Below are 17,570 nucleotides of genomic sequence, written 5' to 3'. Positions count from 1 at the left end.
GACCCAAACCTGTCAAAGCTTCACGCTATTCCACGAACATCTCCACATGCACACACATTAGGATTTATGAAAATCCTCTAAATCCTCAAAGATGATTCATTGTTTTTTGGTTACCAAAGCTTTGGTGAGGGAGGCCAGGGTTTGCCTCAAGGAACACGGGGTGGGAGGCAGAGAGCCCTGCATTTGTATCCCAGTTTGGGTGCTGATTAACCATAAAACTGGTTACTGGGCCTCTGTTTCCCCATCTGTAAAATGGGGCCATTAACAACTGCCAAGTAAGGGAAGGCCGAGCGTCAGAGCACACGTGCCCGTGGAGCAGCACAACTAATAAATGCCAGTTGCCTTTTTGCTTCCCTTTTGTTCCAAGGAGCTGTGCAAACATGTGGAATTGTTGTGGTTTTTTAAATTTTTAAGTAAGTTCTATGATTTGTGGGGAATTTTAAATCACAGAAGGCTGAAACCATTGAAAGCATCACTTTAGGATCTAAGAAACCATGGCTTTAGCGTAAGGGAATTCCACTTATGTAGGAGGGGCTGGTTCCTCGACATCAACACTGAAGTTAGCAGAACTGTGTTATAGACTTCATTTTTTAAATAAATCAATACAGAGAAACTGGTTTTTCCTCATTTCTTGACAAGCGCCGACACGGGGATTTGGTGGGTTTTTCCAGGTTGGCGCCTTCTGCAGCCTGAGGTGGTATCTGTGGGTCTCCGGTGCTCCCTCTTCCCTAGACTGAGGTTTCTTTCCAGAAACACGGAATAGTGGCGGGCTTTGTTTTCTGCCAAAGCCGGATGGCTTAATTACCCTTTATTCCCCCCACACCACCCCCGCCCCGCAGCTCTTACTTTTATAACAACCTGGGATTTTCTCCAGACTTTGTTTTGTGCATTCTAAGCATTTCCACACCGTCCCCCATAAACTCACACCGCTCTTGTGCCCTGTTATCAGGAGCTATTTTCTTTTATGTGTTTTCCTTGCTTGGTTTTATGACCAAGCTGGTCACGATTGGAATAAATCATTAAAAGCATTAGAACCATTAGCCCTTAATCCGCCTTTGTGAGAGAGCATTTCTTGTAAATAAATTGATTCTTTGTTTTCTAATTTAAAAAAAAAAAATCATCCGCGCCTTGGAAAAATTAAAATGCAGTTATTGGAACGGTCTTTGCCTCGCTGTTTCCCTAGCATTGTACGCCGCCTAATTAGAATGAAAAGTCAGGGCTGCCCGCTCGGGTGCACGGTGCGGCTGAGGCCAGGGCAAGTGTTCCTGTGGCATTTAGGGTCTGCTGGTTCAGCAGCAGAGCCCACAGCCGGTGCGCTCAGGACAGCAAGCTCAGCACATCTGGCCTTGTTATGCCTCCCTCCCCCCTCACCAGGCGACTTCTCCAGGCATGCACATCTGATTGTTGCTAATTGATTCACTGACCCAGAGACACTGCAGCCAGGTTTGGGCAGGCGCTGCTGGGTGCGTGTCTGAGCGCTAGGTGTGCATGCCATCAGGGCCGTGCAGCAGCATTCCGCCTGCCTACTCATGGACTTTTAGCAACTCACGAAGCATTTTTAAACGAAACCAGAATAATGACCTTGAAGGCACTGAGAAGCCAGATCTCACCCTTTCTGGTTGTTGTGTTGTTCCAATAGTCTGCACTGCTGAATTATGATGTCTGTGTGCCAAAAAAGCATCTTGAGGCCAAATAATGTTTCTTTTTTTAAAAAACTTTTTAACCTTGGCCAAACACTTCACATGTTTCCAAACAAAAATAGACCCGTGGTGTGGTACTAGGGCTCAGCGTGTGGAATGTGAGCCCCAGAGCTGGGTCTCTCTGCAGAGCCAGGCCCTGTGAGCGTCCTCTGAGCTTCACGGAGAGGACCAGGAGGCAGTGCCCTGTGTGTGTCTGATCTCTACACCAGTTTGATTTTGATGTCAGCAGAGAGGATGTTGGGTCAGCTCTTTGGGAACAGGAAGGGAGGGGTCCTTTAAATAAAATAGTTTCCCCTGCCCTATTATCCTCTGCCCTTTGCCAATTCCTTCCCTTCTGAGACACCGTGTGCAAGTGAGTGGAAGAAGCCCTTGGAACAGAGCAGTGAGCGGCTTGGTGGGTGGACACTGCCGGGGGTGGAGAGCAAGTGCCCCTTCCTTGGGTGGCCGCAGCCCATCCCAGGACACGGTGCTGCTGCATAGAGTCCAGGTGGGGTTGGCCTCCATCCACACCGTTGCCAGCCACTGCTGCATGGCACCGTGCTGCAGAGCCACTGCGCTCGCCACATCCGGCATGACCTCAGTGCAGGGAGCACCAAGCCTCTTCCTCCAGGCACCCCATGCCCCCATCCGCTCGTGCATCTCAAAGGGTCATGTTGAGGAGCTGTCCTCAGAGGGGTCAGATGCCAATGGAAGGGCGGATGGCAGGTTTCCTAGCGGGCCCTGTGGACATAAGCCCTGAGCGGTGAGGGATGTCTATTCTGGGTACAGGGAGAGCACAAGCATGGAGAGCAGTGGGGGGCCCTGGAGAGTCAGTCCCCAGAGATGTGGCCAGCGGGGGCTCACCCTCCCCACCCCTGCTGAGACTGACTGCCCAGCACTCCCCAGATGGCTGGTCGTCCAAGGCCCCTGGGTCATTCACACACATCCCTCTGCCAGAAGAGCCTCTGTCCCCCGGAGAACTCCCATCCCTCCTCCAGCAGCTGGCTGCCCATCCCCACCTGCAACTCCTGTCCTCCAGCGTGCAGCCTGTTGCTCACACCACTGCCTGTGCCACGTTCCTCCTGGTGTGTGCCAGTTCGGTTTTCCTGTCTTTGGGTGAGGTCCTTAGGCACAAGCGCCTGTGTGCTGAGAAGAGAGAGTCGGCCCTCAGGCTCAGTCCTCGCTGATGACTTCAGGGCCCTCCTGCTCCCAGCATGGGCTCTACTCCCTCTGGGTTGTGCTCTCTTTTTCAAGGACTCCTAGTACATTTTTCTGAATGTTCCGCACACCTGTTCTCCGTACGCTCCAGCACAGATCCAAGCTCATGCCCTGAGAGGGTGAGGCGAAAGGGGCCCATGGTGCGAAATTTAAGGAGGCACACTCTTGCAGGGGCGTGCGAGTGCAGGGCCAGCTCCCGGGAGGGAGAGCCTCCTTAAACTTTGCACACTGGGCACCTTGTCTGGCTGGCCTCACCTGGTCCCAGCCCTGGGTGCTGAAGTTGGACGGATCTGGTGTAGGATCCCAGCACTGGGTGCCAATCCAGGTGACTCTGGGAAAGTTTCCTTTCCTCTCTGAACCTCGCTTTGCCTCATCCTGGGTAATGAGGATAAAATTGGATGATGTGTATAAACTACTCAGCATACCACCTGGCACATATTAAATGCTTGGTAGACATTTGTGGCTATTATTGGGTGAATACAAAAGCATCATACGCAAACCCATCCCACGCGGGTCCCAGACTGACAGGTCCAGTCCCAGGGTCAGCAATGTCCCAGTTTGCCCCTCTCTCGACTGTACGTGATGTTAACCATGCAGACTTGCCCGGTGACGTCAGGGCCTCCCGCATTCTCAAGAGAATGTGTTTTGTGTCTCTGCTGCAGGAATTGCTTACTTAGGAGGTGTGTGCAGTGCTAAGAGGAAGTGTGTGCTCGCCGAAGACAATGGTCTCAACTTGGCCTTTACCATCGCTCATGAGCTGGGCCACAAGTAAGTATCAGACTCTGTCATTCTGCTTCTTTAAATTCCTTTTTGAATACACATTTTTTTTTGCTTGAATTTTGTGAGTTTTAAAACAACGCTGCTCTATGCCTTTGCTGCTAGCACAATGAAGGACCCAGGCCAGTGAGTCAGGGTCGCAGCCTTGCAGGGAACTGGCGAGACTACTGAACAGCCTGGCTTGGAGAGCAGAAATGTTAATTTAATGTTCATGTCTGTTCTTAAAGCCAATACAGTAAAAGGTTTTTCTTCGAGCGTCTTATTTAGTTGCGTTTCCTTTCCCAGATCAGCAGGATCTCTGATTCACTCTAAGTTTATCATTCCAATAATGGGACTTATCTTTATACTGTTGACTTTTTCTTTTCGGGCCAGTTCCAAACAAAGTCCAGCTTTCTGAATGTAGGATTCAGTATCTCAGTTTTATGCAGTGAACAGCTACATAGCATTTGCACATGGAAATTCTTCCCTTTAGGATGAAATAACCATAGAACCTTAGAGCCCACAGATGCCTCAGGGGGGATCTGTGGCAACCTCCTCATTTTTTTTCAGATGAGGAAACAGAGGGTCAGAGACGTTGAGTGGTTGGCCCAAGGTTGCGGTCACCTGTAGGAGGCCTTGGGCGGCAGAAAGCCAGCTGGCTCTGAAACCGTGGGCTGAGGGTTTGCTCTTTATCCTGGAGTACGTGTGTGTTTTGTGTTTCTCTGAAGGAAAAATGGTGATGTGACTGCTTAAGAACTTTAAAAAATGTTAAATTGAGGAGGCCAGAGCATGCAAAACAGTGAGAAAATTTATATTGGATTGAATAGAACATAATTAAATGGAAATCTCATTCTTGGGGGAAAAATTATTGTAAAGGTTTTCTAATGACCTAATGCTAGACAGTAAGATGTCTGGGGCCTTAACTGTTAACTTGAGCTTTTGCAAGAATAAAGACAATGTATAAGAAGTATAAAAGCAGTTGTTTTCCTCTAGTATTTTCCATATCTGTGGCTTTACTTTTTGTTTATCTGGTCCCATTTTAATTTTTTCCACTCCTTGAGACAAGTTTGGTATTTGGCTTTTCTGTACTTATAAGATATCATGGTGTGGGTACAGAGAGTAGAAATAATGTTATGTTTATTTCCTGAGATTAAGGAGGAAATCACATGTTATCGATCTAGGGCTTGGTGAAGCAAAATGAGCAATTGCCTCTAAGCACACAGTTAATTCATCTTGATACTATTTTTGAAATATTGGTGACAACACGTTGCCAATACTATTTCAAAAATTAGATGCGATCAAATTTGTCTTAACACCTCCGAGTTGTTAAGAACCTATACCCAAGAAGGATTTACTGGGGGGAAAAAAGGCATAAATCAAAATGGATTTTGCAAACATCTTCCCACCTTCAAAGGACCAACCAGCCCATCAGACTACCTGGGAAGCAACTGCCTAATGGTTGTAAGGACGCAGAGCTGTCGTAGTATTCACCAACATGCAGGTGGTTAGGGACCTTTGAATAGTCAGTTTAAATAAGATGATTTGAGCTACCATTATATCAATGCAATATTCCTTGGCAGCATCCAAGAGCATGGCACGTGCCGGAGTGCTGTTTACACACACATGTGGATACACACGTGCTGCATGGAGGTTTTTTTCTCCGCAGACGTTAAGACAGAGGGCCATTTTCTCCCTGAAGACCTGTTCGGTTGTGCTACATCAAACACTAGCTTCTTAGCACAGGAGGTCTGCAAAGATGAATGGTTAGATTCAGTCATACTTTAGTACCCTTTAGCTACAATCTGGAATTTCTTGGGGGACTCTTTATAGCTTGCTATTGAACTCTAATTACCTACAAAAACAAACACCTTATTGTTAATCAAAGCCAATAAATCCTGCTAGCCATTTGACCCTCCCCCTTTGTGGGTGATTATGGTTTTCCCAGGGAAGTCTGTTGTCTCTGATTGTTTGCAAGTGGTGGGAAACGGATTACCCAAGGATGAAGCCACAGGACCCTCTGGTCACTGGGCTCAGAGCAGGGGCCAGGCTGTATGGGCTGCTTGAAAAGGCTAAGACCAAGCTGCTGAGCAAAGCCACTGGCCCAGCTGCTTCACAGATACTAAACCTGAAAGCCCTTCCATATTTTGGAATAGAGTGGAGCAGTTTGCTTCCACGTTCTTTAGCGTATGTTAAGAAAGTCCCCAAGTGGCTCACCTACCAGCCCCTTATGATTGAATACTGATAAAGTGAAACATCCCTCTGAAGGATGGGTATGTGTGTGTGTGAGCAGGTACCCTTAGATCTGAATGTCAGGAGAAAAATTCCCTTCCTGTATGAGTGCAATTCCATTTATCAAACAATGAGTTGCATCAATTAACATGATTTTGTTTTTGCTCTGGCTGTCAGAAAACACAAAGCTAAATTTAGGGCTCATTTTCAGCAATTAACTCCTCTGTATCCTGGAATTGTACTTCCTCCCTCTTCTCTTTCTAGTGTCTCTTTGTATGCATAGTTCTATTTTAAATAGTTCAAACATAATTTATTTGTTTTTTTAATTTCAAAATATTAAGGGGGCACAATGTTTTTGGTTACATGGATTGCTTTTGTACTGCTTGAGTCCCGGCTGTAGGTGTGCCCGTCACCCAAATCGTGTTCATTGTACCCATTAGGTAGGTTTTTGCCCCTCCTCTCTTCCCTCCACCCCCCTGCTTGATTTCCACTGAGTCTTACCTCCCTCTGTGCACATGTGTGTTCATCTGTTAGTTATAATTTAATAGTAAGTACATGTAGTGTCTGTTTTTCCATTCTTGAGATACTTCACTTAGGAGAATGGTCTCTAGTTCCACCCAGATTGTTGCAAAAGGTATTATTAATAATTTGTCTTTTGTATGGCAGAATAGTACTCTGCGGTATACATATACCACATTTTATTAATTCACTCATGAATTGATGGGCACTTGGGTTGATTCCACATCTTTGCAATTGTGAATTGTGCTGCTATAAACATTCGAGTACAGGTGTCTTTTTAATGAAAAGTCTTCTTCTCCTTTGGGAAAATATCCAACAGTGCATTGCTGGATTGAATGGTAGGTCTACTTTTAGCTCTTTGAGGAATTTCCATACTGTTTTTCATAGTGGTTGTACTAATTTGTCCCACCACCAGTGAATAAGTGTTCCTTCCTCCCTGCATCCACACCAGCATCTATTGTTTTTAGACTTTTTAATAAAAACCATTCTGACTGGGGTAAGGTGTGTCTCATTGTGGTTTTAATTTGCATTTCCCTGATGATTACTGATGCTGAACATTTTTTCATATGTTTATAGGCCATTTGTCTTTCTTCTTTTGAGAAGCTTCTGTTCATGTCTTTGCCCACTCTTTAGTAGGGTTGTCTGTTTCTTTCTTGCTGATTTGCTTGATTTCTTTGTAAATTCTGGTTATTAGCCCTTTATTGGATGTGTAGCTTTTGAATACCTTCTCCCATTCTGTAGGTTGTCTATTTGCTCTGTTGATTGTTTCCTTAGTTGTGCAGAAGCTTTTTAGTTTAATCAAATTCCATTTATTAATTTTCACTATTGCCATGATTGCCATTGGGGTCTTAGTCATAAATTCTATGCCTAAGCCAATATCTAGAAGATTTTTTCCTGCATTTTCCTTTAGAATTCTTATGGTTTCATACCTTAGATTTAAATCTTTTATCCATCTTAAATTAATTTTTGTAAGAAGTAGGCGTCTTGTTTCATTCTTCTACATGTTGCTATCCAATTTTCTCAGCACTATTTATTGAATAGGGTTTCTTTTCCCCAGTGTACATTGTTGTCTTCCTTGTTGAAGATCAGATGGTTGTAGGTAGATGGTTTTACATCTGGGTTCTCTGTTCTGTTCCATCTGTCTATGTCTCTATTTTTGTACCGATATCATGCTGTTTTGGTTACTATAGCCTTGTAGTATAGTCAAACACAATAATTTATTTGGGATTGTAAACTGGCTCCAATCCAGTTTGCAATCAAATATGTCATACATTTTAAACTAAATTAAAAATTCTTGCCATGGTAATATGGCATGGCAAGTTTCACCATGGCTGGTTTGGCCATGAATTAATAATGTACTGATGATAGTTAAGTCAAATAAGATCTCTCATTTATTGAACTCCTGCTATGTTCAGGGTACTGTGCTAGATGCTGTACATGCATTGTGCTATTGAATCAGTCCTATGAGGTAGGTGTTTAGTTTTTACTTTGTATGTTAGGAAACTAGTATTGCTTTAAAAAAAAAAACTTATAGTTTCTACCTAACATGATTTGCAATCACTTACATGATAATACATGCATACAGTAGGTCCATTAACGTAAGGATCCAAACTACCAGAGATAAATAATAAAAAAGAGAGTTTGTCGTGTAGTCAAAAACCAACACACCTTCAGTTTTAGGGAAGTAAATGCCATGGTATAGCTACTGCTAGCTGGCTGAATAGAGGGGTTTCCCTAGGAAACTTGAGTACTGTAGATGAGATTCATGGCGTTCTGATGCTTTGCCCTGGGAGTAGGCTGGGAGGGACTCCCAACCCCGCTGTAAGACAGGAGCTGGAGGGTTTGCAAACCGCAGTGTGGGTGCGGGGGCAGAACTTGGGGGTTCTGCTCTATGTTGCTACCGGGAAGATGAGCTGGCTCTGAGCAGCAGCCGTGCTGACAACAGCCTTGCGGTGTTTAAATGAGCATCCATGCCCTTGGTTGCCTTCTCACCCATGAAAGACTATTCTGGTAGGCAGCTACGTGTTTCTGTTTAGTTGTAGTGCATGAAAATGTTGGCAGCATGAGTTTGAGGAGGGTAGCTGTCTCCCTGCCCTGCAGTGATAGCTAAAGAAGCCTGCTGTGAGATGGGTGTGTTTTAGTCCGTGTCTCCTTTCGTCTTCTTTCGTCCTGCAGTGACCGATAGCAGCAGCTCCTGAGCACGAGAAGAGGGCGGTAATGGGCCTCTTTCACTTCAGAGGGCTATAGCTGCCAACTGGTGTTTGTTAGGCTGGAGTTGACGCATGAAGGGCAATGCTTTGAGAGGAACAGGCCTGCCAGCCAACACTGCCCAGGTTTTTTTCCCTCCAGAGACTAGGGCACGGTGCTTGCGGTGGAAGTCAGCGTCCAAGATGTGTATCAATATTTGGTTTTAAAGAGAAGAAGAGAAAGCTGGAAACAGGCATTTGTTTGTCTCAGACAGGGCATGCTTTCGAGACTCAACCCTGACGGGTCTGGGAGAAACTGTCTCCTGGAGAGGGGCTGAAGCTTAGGTCCATGCTGACTGCCCGTGAGGAAAAGCAAAAACAAAATCCCAGATCAAGGAGGTAGTTGGCAATGACGTTAGTATTGCATTAAAATGACTGGGTGTAATACATCTATTGGAATTTTAGAGTCTATCATTGGCTATGATTTGGAAGTTCTTATGTAAAAGAGAAAGTAAATGGCTCTATGAAAGTTGGCGGGAATACCTTTTGTGTTGAAGGAAGTAGGGTATAAGATGGCACAGTTAGGGGGGCTGGCCCTGGTGCAGTTGGAGGCCAGCAGGGCAGAGAACCAAGTCTCCACTGGACATTCTGGGGCCAGGGAAGCCCAGAGACCTGTGCATGCAGTATGCTCCTCAGGTAAGACAGCAAGTTCCTGGGAAATGTCTAAAAACAGGGCTTTCTAGGTGTGGTGACAGGAGACAAGAGGGAGTCCCCTTGGTGCACAATCTGCTACCCACTCAGGAAAAAAAGACTTATCTTTATATGGACAAATGAAAGGATTTCCCTTTGCAAAAAATAAATCTCTGCCTCTATTGAATTTAGGAGGCTCTGTTAGATATACCTGAGTCAGATCAGAGATAAAGAAATGCCTGCCTCGAGAGCCAGTCCAAACCACAAGACTCCCCAGCCCAGGGGACCTATGGCAGGTCCTCCAGCAGGCACAGTGCCATGCCTGGGGTCAACATCTTGCAGCCTGTACTCAGGGTGGAGGTTCTCCTGACCACCTCTTGGGGTTCTACCTGACATCCCTAAGCCCTTTCTTAAGTCAAAGAACTCTTCCCACTCGGGTTGACTTCTCCTCTTGTCGGCAGGCCCAGCCTGTGGCCTTAAAAGCACTGCCTCGATGGAAGCCGGGGAACTTGCTTGGAAGACATGTAGCAGTGCCTCACGAGAAGGCACTAGGGCGCTTAGAAAGCCAGGGGCTAAGCTTCACCCTAGATCGATCCACTCGCTCTGGGAGAGGAGACTCAGGAAGGCTCTCCAGGAGATTCCCGTGCATCCTGGGTGGAAAAGGGCAGCAGATGCAATGTTGTAGGGTCTCATCGTCTTTCTGGTGTCTTCCGCCTTCTCGCTCCCCTCTCTTGTCCCACACCCCAGGCTTCCAGGCCTCCTTCAGTGTCGAGCCCCAGTCGTGCTGAAGATCCTCCCACCTGCTCCACCTCTCCCTCTGTCACCCCGAATCCTGTGTGCTGTGCCCTTTTCAAATGCCCACTTAAAGCCTGGCAATCCTGAAAGTTGCCACCATAGACAGGCTAAGTCCAGTCGTCTGTCATCTGACACTTCCCTGGAGACCTTTCTGAGGATGTAACACAAAGTGCAAAGTGACCTACAGCAGAGCAATGGGAAGAATGGGGTGAGCAGAAGCCTGGAAATGGAGAGGCCAGAAGCAGAGGCGGAGGGGCGAGTGGGGCCCTCGGGAGTTCACCTGCCGTGGTGGAGGCTCAAGGTACCGAATACCTGAAGATGCCAGGGAGAGACACACAGGGCTGTGGTTTTCAGGTACAGACATGCTGATGAGGAGCTGTGTTTGGCCATCTGGTAGTCACGTATGCGCCTGCAGACACACAAAACAATATATCTTGACATGGTCACACAATGTGTGTGCACACCTGGGTTCTCAGACCTGCGTAGACACCCCTGCCCCCCCGAGCTGTTCCCTCCTCCCCTGTTTTGGAATTGCTGTCCTGACAGGTATACCCGGGAGGAGTGTGGAGGCATGAGCAGAGCCAGGGACTTGGTTGCCCTCTCAGTCCCATGAGGACAGAGGGCGGGTGGGACGCCACCGTGTGCCCTGATGTAACAAGGGGACCCACGGCCCTGGGCAGGTCATGTGTGAAGTTTGGTATCCTCTGACAAAGACACCTGTCAAAATCAGATCCAGTCACTCTGGATTCTTCCAGCCAGATGTGACACTGTGCAAAGGTGAGTTCAGGACAGTTCATGTTGGGAAGGATGTCACATTGACTGAGGACATGCTTGCCTGGTCTGTAGCTCAGGGCACGAAGGAATCTGATCTCTGAGCAGTGTGGCCCATGGGCAGTGGGTGGACGTGTCTGGGGAGCGGTGGGGAGCAGAGGGAAGGGAAGGAGAGAGCCATGCTGGGGGAAATGTTCTCGTAGCTAGAGTTGACATAGTTCAAACAAAAAGGAATCGTCTCAATCCCAGAACAGGAAGGAAAGCAAGCCATTATCCAGATGTGTGAAACAGGGACATGCCTGGTCTGTGATTTGTATTAAGAATGAGCTGGTCGGTGTGGTGCCAGAGGGACACAGGGTGGACACAGGACAGATCTGGGCAGGCGGCAGCCCACCAGAAGACAGATGTGGTGGGCTGCTCTTGCCTCGAGTGTCTGGCCTGGGTGCTCTGCCCATAGGCACGGCGCAGACAGCAGATGAGCTGGCCTTAGGATTGTACCACGGAGAGAGAATTTCTGGGAATGTCATAACTGTTTAGAAATCTGGGGGTGGGGCAGGGAACGTGCTTTTGTTCTGGTTGGAGTTAGGGCAGTTGTATTCACAGACGGGTTAGCCTTCCTCAAGGACGAGAAAAGGGGGTACCTTCTCCCAGGAAAGGGTTGGGCTCTAGAGAGGGTTCTGGACAGGTTCCTGCCTGGCTCCGTGGGCTTCATCCTCAGTTTCCACTCAGCTCCCACGGCAGCCTTCTTGTCCTCACTGCAGGGTAATTGGTGGTGCTAGCAGCGTTCAAGGGCTCTCAGGTTTCCCTGGGGGGGCTTGGAGTGATTCCTGAGCGATTTCCTCTGCGCCTGGCTCCTGCATCAAAGTCAGCGCGTGAGCGTCCGCTGGGCGCGGCTGTCTGTCCCAAATTCCAGCGTTGTACAAAACACGCAGGCCTCGTTTCCTTTCATTTACGTATTTAGCTATCTTTTACATTTTGCTGCCGAGAGCTGCAGGGTTTTCATGTCGATGGATGAACCGTGAACCTCCTGGCACCTTGGCTGAGAGAACGACTGTGACTTTGGAGGATCTGCAGGATGCGGGCACTCTGCACAGCCTCTCCCACCCCCTCTCCACGTTGCCTGCTTTTCTGCTTTCTCCCACATGAATAAAAGTAGAATTTCCTTGTGGCCCTTCGTCGATAGCGGGGGATTTTGAATTGGAGGCGCCGCAGCAGCGGTGACCAGAGCAACAAGGGTCGTCTGTGGATATTAGCCCTGTTCAAACAGCAGCGATGTCTCATTATCCAGCGTCCACGGGAGCTGTAGCAAAATGATAGTGCTTTCCTTTGCAGTCGTTTCACTGACGTGGGGTCACATGGGAGGAGAGAACGTTTCTTCAGTTGTCTGGGAAACCCAGAGCCTCTGTCCTGTGGCTGAGGACCTCAGCCACAGCCTTCCGAAATCTAACTAGGCCAGGCCTGACACCCGGCTCAGAGGGAGGAACACAAACAAGTGGAAAGCCATTAAAAGCTCATCAGCACGCAGGCCGATGTGGTCCCACCTGTATTCTGAGCAGCGTGTCCCAACAGCTATTGGCTGGACACCGTTGCCGAGATGGAAAACCCAGCTGTGGCAGGGCTTCCTCTGCCCCCGGAATTTCATTTCTGTAATGAGAAAGGTTATAAAAGCCATGTGGTGTTTGTCTCTACCCCAGGAATTCTTTGTGTTCAATTATCGGGTGAATTGCCTGGCCTAAGATGATGGCGTCTGAGGCGATGTTCGGCGAGACAGGAAGAAAAGTTGAGTTTGGCTAAAAAATCAGATCCTGAAATCCCCTCAGAACTTCCTTATGTTACAGACTCTTCCAGAGATCAGATAAGATCTAGTTTTCTCGTTTGATTGCCAGAGTTTCTGGCAGCGTCAGCTAAATGGCTTTTCTCATGGTTCTTGGAGCTGGAAGGGACATCCAGAGTCCTCTTCGTGCCATTTTGCAGATTGCGAGTCATTTCCCATCCCACCGCTCTGAGTGGCCAGTGGAGACTCAGACCAGAGCGTCAGGCAGCAGCATGGCACCCTTTCCACACGTGAGCAGAGCCCGGGCCATGGACGAGGAGCCCCCCCCGTCACATGGCTCTCCTGGTAGCTGGACTCACCTTTACTGAGAAAGCCACCTTCGGCCCACACGGCCGGGCTTTCCTAAGTACCGTGGGAGGTGGCAGGAGTGCGGTCTGACGCAGATTTCTCTGCGGAGGCAGTGCCCCCACTCTCCCGGGTGTTTGGTTTCCTGCCTTAAATTCCTGTCCATCCACTGCCCACTGCTGATGCACAATTTGAAACCAAGTACCTGGGGACACCTGCAGGTTCTCTGAGACCCTGGAGACCTTGCCACCAGTCTGGTCAATAGCACATTCTGGGAAAGGGCCCTCCTCATCCTTGTCTGCTCGAGGACACAGAGGAGACACTCTCACCTTGCATGCGAGTGGTGGTTTTGCCAGATGGCAGTGGCAGAAAGGGCTCTAGGGGTCTGGGGGAGCCACAGAGGCATGCCCTTTGTCCTAACATCAGAGCAGAACACAGTGCAGCAGTTGCCAGGGGCTGGCGTGAGGCTCTGGGAATGCCCTCTCTTGGAAAAAACTTATTAATAAATAAGTAGATGGATAGAGAATGAAGGAGGATATCAATTCCTTAGCAAGTCACTGGACACGTGGAAAAGATGTCATCTCGTTAAGCACAGCCATGCTTCTGTGAGAGGGGCCTCAGTGATTTGCCAGCTCACCTACGATTGCCGTCAGGAGCCAGGAGAGGATGACAGAAAGCAGGTTGGTCAGTTTCAAACTGAGCCGGGGGAAAGTCTTAGGGCTGCCAAAGTCCCTGGTGTTGCCGCTGCTGAGAGGCGAAGCAGGCAGCTGCTGGGTGGAACAGGGCCCTGGAGTGCTAGCATGTGTCACCTCAGGGGCCTGCACCTGTGCCCGCACCTGGGCCATGGCTTCCCCAGCTCACATCCAAGTGGCCCATTAAAGAGGAAGGCAGAGCAGAGACACAGCAGTGGTCTTAGAAGTCACTTGGTGACAGTATCCCCGCACTGAGGACATGGCAGACCCAGCAGGAACCCTGCCATGGGGTAGCTTCAGACGCTGTCAGGACCAAATGACAGGACCCCTGCTTCTGACCCAAAGTTACATGTAGTTTGGTTTCTGTTCAGAGGAAACTTTAGCGACATTATTCGTTCCAGACAGAAGCATGTGCTGCTTTGGTAAATGATGCCGAATGAGCCTACAGTTGGCCGTGTTGGTGGCTTTGCAGTGGGGGAGCACCTGGATTAATTAAGGGCCTGTTCATCTTCGTGTCACCTGAGGGTGATCGCTCAGGGGTGTCAGAAACTGCACTGAGCAGCAGGAAGAGGGATGCTATAAAGAGAAAGGCAGTGAACTTTCTGCCAGCTGCCTGGTCCACACAGATCTTGGCTTACTCAGCAGAGCAAGCTCCCAAATCGCACCCCCATCCACATATCACCCCCCAGCTGAACTGTCCTTTCTCACTTAACAGTTATCATCACCTAAAACTCTCGTATCCCGTGCCCAGTTCAGAATCTGGCAATGAAGAGGGAGGACTCCCGTGTTTGTGCTGCACAGAGTGGAGAAACACCATCCAACTTCCTCTGGTGCCTCGCTCTGCCCTGTGGTCTGAGACCAGCAGCCTCGGGTCACCTGGGAGCCTGTGGAAATGCAGGAACTCAGGCCCACCAGGGCGATTCATGTGCATGTGATGGTTTGAAACAGGTGGTTAAAGCACATTGGAGAGGTGGCCCTTTCTGTCGACCTCCCCTTGCTGCTGTGCTCACTCCTTTCTATACATGCACTGCAGCTGCGGGTACAAATAACTTGGTGGAGCTGAAGGGAAAAACTTATTTTTTAAAAAAAGAAGCTTTTTTCTATGTGGGGGAGTTTTTAGGATTGCTTTCTTGCCCTGGCTTTGGAATCTCTTCTCTGGCCCCTGATCTTCGCCTGTGCTTTATTTACTGGCCATACGATGCCAGCAGGCGCCGAGGGGTCTTCAGCGGGCTTCGAAGTTTGAGGCTAGGTTTCCACTCAGCTTCCTTGACAGCCTGGGTGTTGACAAGCTTATTCGAGAACATGCTGGTCATCTGGAATTTGAGTTTCCCATGAAATGGGAGTTTTCTATGTAGAAGTTGGAAGGAAACAGCAGGACTGTCTGAAACACTGAACTAAAACATCAAACACTCCCTGAAAGTCCCCAAAGTGGTGGTCTTTGCCATGCCAAAAAGGCAGCCTACAGCCTGAGCCTGAGGCTATGAAATGCCAGCATTGCTGTCTTGCCCCTTTCTGTTCTCCCACTCAGTTTTTATTTATGGTTTGGAGGCAGAAACTGAAGTATGAGCAACTGTGCTTTTCCTAGAGGGTGGCTTTTTCCCGTCCTTGCTGCCAGTGACCCATATGTGAAGGGTCAGCCCTGTGGCTGTCCCCTTGGTGAAGTTATAGGTTGGTAAGTCAGCCTCTTGGGTTGTCTCTTGGATCAGACACAAAAGGCATCATTTTCTCCTTCCACATTTGGCATATTATTAATATTACCCATGGTCTAGAAGCTCCCTGCAGCCCCTAGGTGCACGGTGGAAAATTCTGGAATCTGGTGGTTTTGAGTGAGCCTTGAACTCTAGGACCCTGGTCACTTCTTGCTGCAACATGAATTGAATCACATGTCCAGAGAAGCTGGTCTGCCCGATGGGGATTGAGCCTGGTGACTGCCTGGTGTGAGTCTTCGGTGGTCTTTGTTGTGCTTGCAACGACTCCTACAAAATGACTGAAATTCATTTCTCTGTGAGAAGTGGCTCAGAAAAGAAAGTGAAGCAGGTTGATGACCAAAGTGGAAGGAAAGTTAAAGAACCCCCCAAAGTGATCAATTTTCAACCTTGGGGATTTGCCAAGAGTTGTAAAGATATCTCATTTGAACATAAAGGGCGCCCTGGCATATACTGCCTTCTGTGATTTCATCCCTGGGCGTGCCCATCATGTCCTTGACAGCCCAGCCGGTCTCCCCTGGTTTTCATACACCCCAAAGATGTGCAAGTTACCTGTGGGAGCTGAGGTCCTGGGTAACAGAGGAGGTGATGGGAGGTTAACCAGTTGCTTCACATGATTCCAGCTCTCTTGGCCCAAACTGAAAGAGCTTATCTGCAAATGGGAGTGCCAGGCCGTGTTGACAACTGTGGAGGAGCAGTGTAGGAAAGGCAGGGAGTGCTGAAGACTGAAAACAGGCAAATGCCATCTTGCGAAAGGGAAGTGAAACAAATGGCATACATTCCATCTTATATGAATATTGTTTGTAGGCAAGATTCCAGAATGGCTCATCAGACATAATTTTTGAGCTCTCAAAAATAAAAGAGGCAGTCCTAGAAGTCAGCCAAGAATTGTGCAGGGACAGGGAATGTAAGTTTCACCCAGTTCTGCAAAACTCTATTACTCCTCGTGGGAAATATGGAGAACTATGAGTTGGCTGCAGTCAAAGGAATTTGTAAGCGTTGGACAACCTTACCCAATTGATGCTTATTAGTAGAGAGAAGTCTACCTGGGAGAGATGCTTCCTGCCTGCCACAGGCTCACTGGAATCACTGCTTGGTTAAATATTTTAGTCACGACCTGGCCATGGAGATGGGTAGCATGCTCATCAGACACTGAGATGGTACAGAGATGGGAGGGAGAAGATTGTGCAAAAATTCAGAGTACATGAAGTTCTTGACCACTTGGAAAAGTGGCCACATGCAGCAGTGCATGACTGCATTCCATGTCCCCCCAGTGCTATAATAGTAGTAGTATTTGCATGTCATAGCAAGGAAAGTGAGGCTCAGGGACACCCCATTGGTAAGTGGCAGAGCCAGGCTTCAGGCCTTTGTCAATGTTGAAGTCCACGTGCTCACCATATGACTTACAGCTGTCCAGATGGCATTTAATGTGAATTTAGTCTCAGATCAATTAGATGTAATGTACAAGATGGTAGTAACATAGCTTAATGGCAATGTGTTTAGACTGCAGTCACTGCCAGCAAAACATTCTGTCTCTACTTCCCTGTTGTATGCCACTGACAGACATTACTATTAGTAATTGATCCCAGAATGAATGAGCCCCAGCTCATAAGCCTTCCTAACTCCGTAGGCAGCCACTGCCAATAGATTAGAGTTGGCACAAGAGATGAAACTGATGTACCATTCTGTATGTGAGGGGTTATGGTTAGCTGCATGCTCTCTGTGTAGGTTCTTAGGCTGTATTAATCCCAGCCTCATCTCCAAAAATGAAGAAGGCAGTGCAGTTCCTCTGTGTCCTTCCTGGGTTAAGTGGCACCAGGAAGTCTGTTTTAAGAAGGACCTCAGGAGCAAGGAGACATCCATATGCAAAGGAAGGGCATGATGAAGGAAACAGCTAGGAGAACTGGGTATCTTTGTGCTGATGGGGTGTGCAGAGGACGTGAACCTTTGGGGACTCATTGGAATCTGCCAGGGCACAAGGGATCTCTGCACAGCCCCAGATGGCAGAGCTGAGCCAACATGCTTGAGTTTCAGGGAAAAAGGTTTCTACTCAGTGGAATAAAGAAAGTTCTTAACATTAGAGCTCTTCAGAAACATTAGGGGCAATGTTGATTTCCTTGCCCTGGGTGTTTGCCCAGTGCTGTTTCTCTCTAGCTTGAGGGTCAAAACAGAGATTCTTGGAATTTCAAGAGGTTTGAACTGATCTCTGA

At 48.2% G+C, this 17,570-nt stretch overlaps 1 protein-coding gene across 1 annotated transcript in view; it reads left to right on the top strand.

The window, feature by feature from the left end:
- The window catches only part of LOC105808925 (A disintegrin and metalloproteinase with thrombospondin motifs 17), a 223,642-nt gene that overhangs the window by 118,444 nt on the left and 87,628 nt on the right, over positions 1-17,570 (top strand). Inside the window, exon 8 of the mRNA XM_012642686.1 lies at positions 3,560-3,665. Within this exon, the coding sequence (XP_012498140.1) occupies positions 3,560-3,665 (106 nt within the window). The remainder of the gene's footprint in view (positions 1-3,559; positions 3,666-17,570) is intronic.

Source organism: Propithecus coquereli, unplaced genomic scaffold (assembly GCF_000956105.1).
Source record: "Propithecus coquereli isolate 6110/MARCELLA unplaced genomic scaffold, Pcoq_1.0 Scaffold184, whole genome shotgun sequence".
NCBI classification, from domain to species: domain Eukaryota; kingdom Metazoa; phylum Chordata; class Mammalia; order Primates; family Indriidae; genus Propithecus; species Propithecus coquereli.
This window is presented reverse-complemented; position numbering and strand designations above follow the sequence as displayed.